The sequence below is a fragment of the Paramisgurnus dabryanus genome, chromosome 8 (genome assembly GCF_030506205.2).
Source record: "Paramisgurnus dabryanus chromosome 8, PD_genome_1.1, whole genome shotgun sequence".
Lineage (NCBI taxonomy): Eukaryota > Metazoa > Chordata > Actinopteri > Cypriniformes > Cobitidae > Paramisgurnus > Paramisgurnus dabryanus.
In genome coordinates, this window is record NC_133344.1 from 30069545 (window position 1) to 30080805 (window position 11261).

The window sequence follows — 11261 nt, forward strand, 5'->3', positions numbered from 1 at the left end:
TCAAGATACCATAATGTTACACAATGTTACACACTGCTCTTTTCCACAAGTTGTCTCGAGTATATACAATGCCGGGGCTGTTGAATAACCATCAATAAAGTCTTTATCAAGTAAACTGCAATTGGAATATTGCTGGATATACTGCAATAAAGTTACATTTGACTTTATATTTAACTTGGCAAACATTAGTAAATAATACATAACTTGCCTAAATGCTTGTAAACGCAAATGCTTAATAATACAAAACTCTCAAAAATCAAACCATAAGAAAGAGAAAACAGAGCTGACCAATAAGGCAGTGCTTACACAGAAAACATAACTCCCAGAGTGATACACCTCACGCCCGTACCGTGGCTGAACGGGTCGATATGTGTTTATCATAGCAGTCTGATTGTGAAACTGCAGATGTGAAAATGCTGAAAGCTGTAAGACAGAGATCAAACAACAGATTTGATATTCTTGCATGCTCAGGGATGTGTCAAAGCAGATCTTTTATATGTATCACAAACTACCTGCTGTTTGCTGAGAGGTATGGTTTGCTCAAATATTGTCCAGACTACAGCTTCAGAACAGCCTGGAGTGGTAAGGGACCCCTGGTAACGAAAATATTTCCCCAAGGTATCAAAGGATGGGATGAGCATTTCTAATGACAAACCTTCAAGCGTTACATTGGTCCCTAAAAAGAACATTTTAAAGGTTATTATTAGGTTCCTCTTTTTATATATGGTCTCTCTATAATAGCTAAAGCCTGTCTGTATAATACATAACAAAAGCAACCCTTATATTGTGACCCTTTGTGACAATGTTTACAATATGTGACCCCGATCCCAATAATGAGACCGTGTGCCATAATCTATGGATGAGGTTAGGAGCATTTGATTTCAATCTTTGACATTACCTAACTCAATCAATATTAAAGATATTAAGATTATATTTTCACATTATGTATACGTTCAGTAAATCACAAACAAATGACTTTAGCTGGGTTTTCACAGATGGGGTCACATATTTTCAACATTTTGTGGGATGGGTTGTTGGGTAAAACATGAACACACCCAATAAAAAACTCAAATTAAAAGTCTTACCAGGAAGTGTAATATTATTCAGAGAATTTATGATGGGTTGATATTTTTCATTGTCACTTTTTGATTCCTGTTAAAGATGACAAGACGTCAAGAAGCTATTGTGTTAGCGATATTAAAAAAGTGTGTCTGTACACATAGCTATAGTTTTTACCTCATAAAAAAATCCAAGAACAGCCACTCCCAAAGGATCACCAACAGCCTCCTCCAGTGAACTGTAATTTTCTTTTATATGGACAATGTGAAGCTTTACAGTACGAATAAAATACATGCTTAGATTCTTATACATGTACAAATGACTATAAGCCTTAATATCAGTGACCTAATACCTCCATGGGATATTGTTCTCCGTCTATAGTATGTTCTGATCCAGGTCCACCACTCGTTCCCCAATGCAGGTGACATTGTTGGGCTTTGTAAGAAGCTCCTAAGTCGGCCCCATTAATAACAGCACTGTCCGGCAGGTTTAGTTGCACTGAAGATGACAAAATGTATTACAATACAAATGGTTATAGACTCTGAGAAGCATTGTTAAAATTGTGTTTAAAAGCAGATTTTTTTATAAAATTATATTATGATAAAGCTCCCCCAAACTGTTGTTTACCAGAAATATAAATGATATACACTGTAAAAAATTAAGAGTTGGTTCAACTTAAAAAGTAAGTTACCTGGTAACCATAAACATTTTGAGTTAATTCAACTTAAAAATATTAAGTTGAATTTTAGTTATCCTAATTTCAAAAAAAAAAAAAAAACTTTTTTACAGTGTACATTTGTAAATATACCTGAGTGTCCATTGTTCTTAATTACACTTCTCAATGTCTTTTGGTAGCCTGTAAACTGTACTGGGGTCAGTCGATGGTCTGCAAGAACTTGAGTTGTGACTATGTTAATGGGTGATTGTTTTCTATTTCCACACTCTGAGAAAACAGTTTTCCACTCTTCTGGTCCTATACAAAGATTAATGCATTTAATGTCAGTATAACTCATTTTAATTTCATGTATGTGACCCTATCTGTGAAATGAGATTAGGAGCATTGAAGTTTGATTTCAATTATTGATTCCACATTGATTTCAATATTTCACATGACCTTAATCAATCAATATTAAATATTTCAAGGTTATCAATTAATCACAAAAAATTAATTTAGCTGGGTTTTTTTACATTTACGGTACTGTAAAACTGAACAAGACACAATACTTACCTTTGCAAGAGTTGTCGCAAGTTACCTGTGACTGATAGCACCATTCTGAAAAAGAAAAGAAAAGTTTGTAGTAAGTAATAAATGTGTATATCTAACATAATACATCTTGCCCACCTACCTGCATCTGCAGCAACCCTGCATAAAATAGTAAGTGCAATGAAAAGATACATTTTATTTTTAATTGCTTGCAGTAAAAATAATTCACTTCAGCTTAAGGACAGGAGAATATATTTTCTCACTGCATTTTCTCACTGTAAATACTTCTTAGGTGCATTTTGAAGTGAGTTTTATCAGTGACCCCTCCTTTCGTGTTTTATAGACGACTGCAGTGATGCATTTAACCTGGTGGTCATAAAACAATTCCCCTTGACTTGGAAAAGGCCACACATATAGTGGTTAAATGTGACCCTACCTATAATAAAATAATTTGTGAATTACTTTTTTGTACATAAATCCATTGTACATGTATGCAAACATTATTTGAAAATATAACATTGGGCTGTATTAAAGACTTGATATCTTTAATATTGACTAAAAAATAAATGACTGAAATCAAACTTAAATGCTCCTAATCTCATTTAACAGACAGGGTCACAAATATAATTAAACTATTGTAATAAATTATATATATATATTGCAGGTAGAATTTTGTTTATATCTTTTTATTGTATTATCACGTTAAAAAGGCCATATTGATTATAGAAGTCATATTAGTTGCTGTACCCCTGCTGGTGTATAACTGTAATGAGCAGCACAGGTCAACGTGATAATCACATCACTGATATAGCATTTTGCAAATGAAGATACAAATTTTAAACACTATGGAAAATAAGCTGATCCTTTTTATATGTTTAATAACAAGTCATCAAGAGATCTTTAAATATTTATTAAAATAATGCAGCCTGTCATCTATCAATCTTTTTAATAGTGCTGCCACCTGGTGGTACATTTGATGCTATTTTTACACGCCTCTCTGCGAAACACACAACTTCACGTGGCGCAGGATGACATCACAGTACCGCGAGAGTGATTCGGCAACAGACTCCCCTACATGATTTTTTATTCGCTCTCGCGGTATTTTGATGCCTTCAGTCTGTCGGTTCTATCGGCAGAAGTCGAACAAGTCTAATTTAAAAAATAAAACAATGTGAAGTACAGATTCCTGTCAGAAACCCTTTATGGGAACTTTCGTTTGTTGATGGGTATGTTGAGAGTTTCTTAGTTTTGGTCGATTTTGGGTTTTAAAAAAGGCAGACAAATGTGTGTATTTTCATATTTCAAACAGAAGAAATCGTTTTGTATTCTTAGAATAGGAACTGTTATTGAAGTATTAACTTCTCTTGCACATTGAAGGAAAAGAGGATCATTGAATTAACCCTAATCTAAACCTGTCTGGATAATACTCACCTTTTCACCCTCTGTAATTGCTTAAGTCTATTTTTGCTGTGGTGTGTAGTTCTGGAGTTAATAAAAAAATATGCAAAATAGATGCATGACGCAAATCCAACTCAGAAATCTTGTAATTGTAAAACGGTTGTAAATAAGGTTATGACCGAGATAACAACTCCAACCCAAGCAAATGGGTGTTTTCTGCTCTGCCTCTGATTAAAGGAGGCAAACAATGTCCTTTAGATTGGTCGATATATTCATCTTTTATAAGCTCTGAGGTCAGGGCACCAGATATATTTGAATCAATCATACATTTTGATAAGGTTTCTTCAGCTTTGGGCAACAGATATTTATTTCTGTTAATACAATTTTAGCAAAGCTCTTTTTGTTATTTAAAATTTACATTAAAATTGCTTTGAATAAGTCCTTCATCATTTATTATACAGTTTTATTAGGGCTACTTCTTATTTGCTGCTTTTACTTTATGGTTTATTGTTACCCTTGCCCGAGACTGAAACTGTAGCCTAACTAAAAGTGTAAAATAACCATAAAGCATTTCTGTATTAACCTGTGAAAATGATTTATTATGATAATGATCAATGCCTCTCAGTTAATAATTTTCCCCTGATAATTTTTTTAAAATAAAATTTTAGTGTACTTGATTATCAAGGAGGCAAAGATATTATTGAAGAACATGTTTGCGATGAGAAACTGATACAAGTAACAATTGTGAATAAATAGTCATTCAGAAGATGTGATTTTGTCAAATTAGGCACACAATATACAGTACTTTAATCTGTCTGTGTTTGTAATATGTTAAAATGTTTAAAGTGCAAGCTCAGCATGACAAAGAAGTCAAACATTTCCTTTATATTGTATGTCTAAAATATAGAAATATCATATATTGCAGAATGCTATCGAACACATCATTTTTGATGTGATAGATATATCATTGTGGTCAAAACATGACACTTCATAAAAATAACAAACATGACAGAATTCCCCTCTGATGCATGTTTAAACACGTTAAGATATTGATAAAAGATGAATGCATTCATTTTCTTAACGTTTACATGATCAAAAGTTTTAATAGCCCAGTTAAAGAAACACACAATTACTTTGTCGTTAAAGCGATATCTGTGGACATGATCTCTGTAAATCATGTTTGACCTGTTTAGGTGTATTATTATTTTTTATATTACAGAGAAGTCTCTGCACCTCCCCACTTCCTTCTCTGTTTGTCAAACAAGAGTTTGAGGTTTGGGTTGTCTTGACAACCAAGTCCATCTCGTGCAAGTCGTGTTCAGGGAAATTCTGCAGAGAGATGAGATGCCTCATGTTTATTAAATGTATTCTATGCTCAGGGGTGTCTTGAATAAAAAGTGTCTGAATTCAAGCAATGTGAAACCAATGAAAGACAGGCACGCACAAGCTTTTCTGTTATAATGGTTACATTTTATTTTACTGTGTCTTTGTTACACGTTACATGTAATTAGTAATAACAGTACAGTAAATATGCATTATTACATGCAAACTCTAATCCTAACCCAAACCCTATATGTGAAAGATTTGTGCATGACATTCAGATTGCCGTATAGATTGGTAACTTCCTACACCCTCATTTTTGACACAAAGTGCACATAATGTGCTGATGAAACTGTGTGGTTTTGCACAACATTGCAGCTCCCCCTCCCCCTCCCCCCGTGAACTAAAGTGCTCAACAAGTGGATCATGAATATGCTTCATAGATTGAAGACAATGTAAAGCTATTTACAAAAATGCATAAACATTATATTTTACAGTGATATTTTCTAATAGCAATGCCCAGGCAGTATTTCAAGCAGATAATATATTAAATTTACAGATTTAATGTTAGACTGGAACCCTGATGCAATCTGATCACATGGTGACTGAACTTCCTCTTTATTTTTGGTCTGATTTTGCTGTATGTTAAAGACCGAGGGGCTTTTATTCTCTCATTTTTGATGCACCTTTTGGCTGTTCGAATGCCCTTAAAAGGAAATAGATTTCAGTCACACTTAGAACGAAACTTTATGTAGTCCAGTAGGCGTGCATGCATGCATTTGTGCATCTTTAAGACAGAGCCTATAGGGCCTCTTCCTGTGGTTTGTACCATGTGGCTTAAAAAGTGTTAAAAGGCGACAACTTCTGTCTCTTTTCTCTGTTGTTTCCTGGATCAAGCAGGCAGAGAACTGGTAAGTTACCGCTCTTCAAATTGAATGTAAAATATTGCATCGTGTTACTATTTTGTTTGTTTATATTAATATAAATTGCATTGTATAAGATGATAACCTACTAACTGTAATACTCTAACAAGACACAATGAAGTGTATTGTATGCAAATAGTAAATTACACATTCATTTTTAATTAATAAATAGATTTATTCTGTATTGTTCGAAATTGTAAAAAGCAATACAGTTATGGAGCAGTATATTTTCAAATAATTTCCCTATCTATCTTTTCTTTACTATTGTATTTTAAATACATTTATTTTCATAATAATAGCAGCAAAATTGGATGTAGTAAACTTTATGGGCAATTTACAGATAATACAAATGTATCGCTTAACATATAACACAGACAATAAAAGATGAGATTTCAAAGCCTTGTGGTTTACAGTGACGCACTTTGCACATTATACAACGCTCGCACACAATGATGCAGAAAATCCAACCATTATTTAAAGATTATTCGAATTGCATTGAAGGCATAAAAAGCAGTTTATTATATTTTCTTACAGGTTAAACAAATTGCTGTAAAACTGCATTTGGAGCACATGGAGATAAGAGGAAGTAGATGCACAGTACTGATTGGACCACAGAGACAAAAAGGCGGGAACTTCAGAGGTACAGTGCAGTCACTCATAAAGTAGACAGCACTACTAAAGGTTATTACACAGTGTAGTGTTTCCTACTTTATGGATGAGTGTACTGTTTGCTGCGATGGACAATCACAATCGTGTGGAGCTCCACAGATGCTGAAGACTCTTGAAATGTACTTTTTTTTTGAAATATTAATAAAGGTTGTGCGTTATGATACTGTGATTGTGTACAAAACAGCTGAAAATGTACTGAACATCATTTAAGTGACGATAAATCAAACCATTTGGTATAGAGCTAGTTTTGAGTAAGGACATTTATGGTCAAAAAGAAACTTTTTGAGACATTTTTACGACTAATATGAAGCATGTAACACCCCAAATGACCACTAGATAATGCAGTGATTGACAGATGTGACCAAAATGCTAAGAACACAATGTCAAAATTACTGGTGAGAGAAGGGCCTCATTTATAAAGTATCATTTATCAAAAGTGCGTACGTCTGCTCAGACCCTGACGTGGCACTAAGCACTTTTCCACGTAAAAGACCGTTTTTATAAATATGGACTTTGCCGTGGATTTTGGGTACGCACACTTTACGATCAAATCTGTGCGTACGCAAGCTTTATAATTTTTTTTTATAGAATTTTTTTTTTTTACTTCCAATGGATTTATTTAACAGAAAGAGTCCATTAAATGTTTTAAAAAAAGTTTATTATCACTGTAATAATTTTTTGAAAACATGCTCAACCAAACGATTGAGGTGGCTTAAGAAGGTACAAGTAAGCTAAGAAATGAACTAATATACAGTATGTCCAAATGTCAAACTTAGAATTGTAATTAAACTTAAACATAATTTATACCAAAGTTTTTTGTTGGTTGGTATCTTTAACTTTTTTTAGTTTGAACACTGAATTTATGATAAATTAATATAAAAAGTTATAAAACTAGGGGCCCCTTTCACCACCTGGTTGCCATCTATGGTGCAATTTAAGAAACTACTGTGATGTGGCAAATGTTTTACATCAAATACTGTTTTAACTAGTGCTGGGAAAAGATTAATCGCGATTAATCACATACAAAATAAAAGTGATTTTTGGCATAATATCTGTGTGTGTATTGTGTGTAATTATTATGTATATTTAATGACACATACATACATATATTCATTTTAGATTTTTTTATTAACATTTGAATTTTTTTTAATTTATATATAATACAGAATATATAAAAATATAAATAAATATATATACACATGTAAATGTTTCTTAAATACATACATGAATGTGTGTGTATTTATATAATAATTACATACAGCACACACTCATTATGCCAAAAATCACTTTGATTTTTTTATGCGATTATTCGCGATTAATCTTTCCTAGCACTAATTTTAACTTTTTACTCTAGATGACTCAGTTTGGTGGAGGTTTGTAAAACATAAAATTTAGGGTCAGTTAGAAAAACAACTTGTTTTTTTGTTGTCATGGCCCCATTTGTTCAACATCGTTTTCATGGTGTGACGTATATGAAGGGTTCAGTCAAATAAAGTTTTCTTGAAAAAAATGAAGAGAAATTGTTTCATTTAAAAAAAAGTGCAACAAAATTGTTAAAATAATATAAATGCAGTTATTAAGTAAGAATAAAGTTTTTTACAAAATCATTTTACAATTTCATAAATACATAAGTATTACATCAGCAGTAAAAAGAAGACACATATTAAAACATTACCAGTCATTTAAGGCTATAATACGCTAGCTGTTTAAAATAGCTGTAGTATTAGAAATCAAATGAAGAAATAAATTCATTTTAATGTCATTTACTGAGATTGGTTCAAAGGTGTGACATCAGAATGAATACATGAATATTCCTTTTCTTTAATCCCAAGCCAACGGTTGCAAGAAATTTGAAGGCACAAGACCTCGATAGCCATGTAGATCTCCCTAAATCAAAATAAGACATACAGAAAGCCATATAGAAATGTAATTTTAAAAAGTAAACCTTAACTGAGAAATATAGAGCATTGTTTCCCAACCCTGTTCCTTGAGGAACACAAACATTCTCCCACATCTGATCCCATTATTTCTCATCTTGGAATCTTTACTAATGAGTGGGTTTAGGTGTGTTTGAAAAGTGTAGTGTTGGTGTGCCTCCAATAACAGGGAGACATTGCACTAGACTAGTAAAAGTGTGACAACTAGCCCCAGCTTCCCATATTACAGAATAATTTATAATACTCACATAATAAAATCCATCACTGTCCATTTCCCCAAAAACATATATGATATCTCCTGCACGGAAAGGAAGCTCGTCCTGTGTGAATTAACAGTGGAAATTCAATTATTTAAAATTAACATTTCATATTTTATTATTTAAAAATATACTAGAAAATCAAATCAGTTACCTCAATGTCAATATTTGGAGAACTTTCCCAAGGATCGTAATCATAAATGGCCACCATCCTGTGGACCTTCACATCGTCTGGCACACAGGAAGATTCACTAGGTGCTAATTTGAATATAGGTCAAATAAAAATGTTAGATATAATAGTTGGCGAGTTTAATAATTTACTGAATTTATGATTTACTATTATCACATAAACTAATGAGGGAAAAAACTTAAATATTTGCCTATAGAAGATGTCTCCTCCGATACAAAGCCCTGCTGTAATAGTTGAACTTTAATTTCTCTATCATCTTCCACAGGAATTTCAGATACCATGTTGCTAGGCACAAAACCACAACGGCCTTCCGACTCCCCAGTGTAAAAACCATCAGCATCTTTATCTCCATAGATCTTCAAAAACACACATACAATCTGCTGTATTTAACGTGCAGGTTTAATTTTCCTTAAATAAAGACTTTTGATTCATGTAGAAATCCGCAATAAGGAGAAAAATACTTTACTTTAATAATCTGTCCTTGTTCGAATGGCAGCTCCTCCTCCATTGTGTCAGGGTTTGGCGACATCACGGCCGGATTGTAAGAGTACAGAGCCACAAAGAGACGCACATTCTGGTTGTACATTTCCCTCTCAGATTCCCACCTCTCTATATCTTCTGGTGAAGCGACCCTCAGACCATCTGGATATAGATACACATCCAGCCCAATCATTCCAGAACTTTCTTCACTTCAGGCAGGAGCTACTGTTCGTACTGTGCAGGCGCAGTACTGCAATAACATTGGGATTGAGAGAGGTAGCCAAGCTAATCTTCCTGAGAATAATCCTCTTGGTGGAAATGGATAAGTTTGGATATCAGCCCCATCTGGAAACTTGAAAGTAAAGTAAATGTATACTGGATGAATAAGTTTAAAAGTTCAAAACTACATTTAGAAGTGGTGATAAAGGAGAAGTAAGCTTTGAGGAACAGAAATAATGCTTTGACAGTGGATTTGACCCAGTCCTGCTGCACACAGGCTTACTGATTAGCTGAGCCATCCGTTTTGAACTGTGCCAAGTAGAGCTAGCCGTTAACCGCATTAGCATCCATGAACTAACCTTGTATCTACCTTTCACCTTTTCAAGACCAGTCAGTAGGGAGAACCAGGTCTCTGGTTACCGAGGTAATAGGAGAAAAGCTGATTCACTGGGAAATAATGCTCCAGTATGTGTTAGTACACTCTCAGAAATAATGCACAAAAGCTGTCACTATAGGACGGTACCTTTTTAAGGTGCTATGGTAGAGATATGTATTTAAAGGGGCAATGGCACAAGACTTTTTTAAGATGTAAAATAAATCTTTGGTGTCCCCAGAGCACATATGTGAAGTTTTAGCTGAAAATGCCATATAGATAATTTATTATAACATGTTAAAATTGCCACTTTGTAGGTGTGTGCAAAATTAAAAATGTCTTTTAAAATGCAAATGAGCTGATGAAGTGCAAACACTGATCACAATGATGGTGGTTTGTTGCAATTGAAACTCAATTGTGCTGTGAATTATTTTCTCTCTCTCTTTTTCTCTGCAATAAATGGCAGTGCTGTGGTTGGATAGTGCAGATTAAGGTTGGTTTTATTATAATAAGAGCTCCTTATGACATCATAAGGAGAAACCTATTTTTTCATGTGCTTGTAGAGAATGGTTTTACCAAAACAGTTACTGGGTTGATCTTTTTCAAATTTTCTTAGATGATAGAAGCTCTGGGGACCCAATCATAGCACTTAAACATGGAAAAAGTCAGATTTTCATGCCATGGCCCCTTTAATTGGTACTAATATATGCCTTTGATGTACTAATATGCACTCTTCAGGTATCAAGGTGTACTTTATGAAAGGGAACCACCCTAGTAACAGATTGTAATTTTTTAAAGTGTATAAGGTTAAACATCTTGCACACATTTGCTCTAAAATGATAAAGATACTGTAATCTAATCATAAATTGTCATATAAAAATTCCAAATCTTGGATATAAAATGTCCTGTAAAGTACCATACGACTATGTGGGTTTTTTTTTGGACATTGTAGTAACATTTACCTCAAATTACTACATAAATACCAGGGTACATTCATAACAGTGCAATTGCATGTATTCTGTTATTATATATGTTTCTATTACTGTGCCATCGTATCACCCCAGTACTTTTGAAAGGGCAATGTCTTCTTTTGAAATCAGCATCAGAAATGGGGCAAACAGTTGATATTGATACCTTAAAGGTATAATGTACATAATGGTACCAAATGTACACATATTTGTACCTATAATGGTACATTTTAGGACCTTTTTAAAGGGTACAGTCCCAGTGTG

At 33.6% G+C, this 11261-nt stretch overlaps 2 protein-coding genes and 1 long non-coding RNA gene across 4 annotated transcripts; 1 reads left to right on the plus strand and 2 right to left on the minus strand.

Annotated features, from left to right (window-relative positions):
• Positions 1 to 171: 171 nt before the first annotated feature.
• ca4b (carbonic anhydrase IV b) lies at positions 172 to 2457 on the minus strand. Its single transcript, XM_065279991.2, has 8 exons — positions 2406 to 2457; positions 2288 to 2332; positions 1868 to 2032; positions 1412 to 1557; positions 1237 to 1329; positions 1086 to 1152; positions 513 to 676; positions 172 to 423 (listed from the first exon to the last, which is right to left on the minus strand). Exons 1-8 carry the CDS (start codon positions 2455 to 2457, stop codon positions 250 to 252), a joined length of 906 nt encoding a protein of 301 aa, XP_065136063.1. The 3' UTR covers positions 172 to 249.
• Positions 2458 to 5631: 3174 nt separating this feature from the next.
• On the plus strand, positions 5632 to 7624 carry LOC135771304 (uncharacterized). The gene is made up of 2 exons (XR_010542885.1): positions 5632 to 5892; positions 6439 to 7624. It is a non-coding gene; the product is annotated as an uncharacterized lncRNA (long non-coding RNA).
• On the minus strand, positions 7078 to 10092 carry LOC135771303 (RIMS-binding protein 2). Of its 2 annotated transcripts, XR_010542884.2 has the most exons (6): positions 9424 to 10092; positions 9148 to 9313; positions 8922 to 9025; positions 8759 to 8830; positions 8341 to 8460; positions 7078 to 8072 (listed from the first exon to the last, which is right to left on the minus strand). XR_010542884.2 is itself a non-coding variant. In XM_065281504.2 (5 exons), exons 1-5 carry the CDS (start codon positions 9628 to 9630, stop codon positions 8395 to 8397), a joined length of 615 nt encoding a protein of 204 aa, XP_065137576.1. In that variant the 5' UTR covers positions 9631 to 10092; the 3' UTR covers positions 7078 to 8394. The 2 variants fall into 2 exon arrangements, 1 of the variants encoding a protein (XP_065137576.1); XM_065281504.2 differs by having other exon boundaries at positions 7078 to 8460.
• Between the last annotated feature and the right edge of the window lie 1169 nt (positions 10093 to 11261).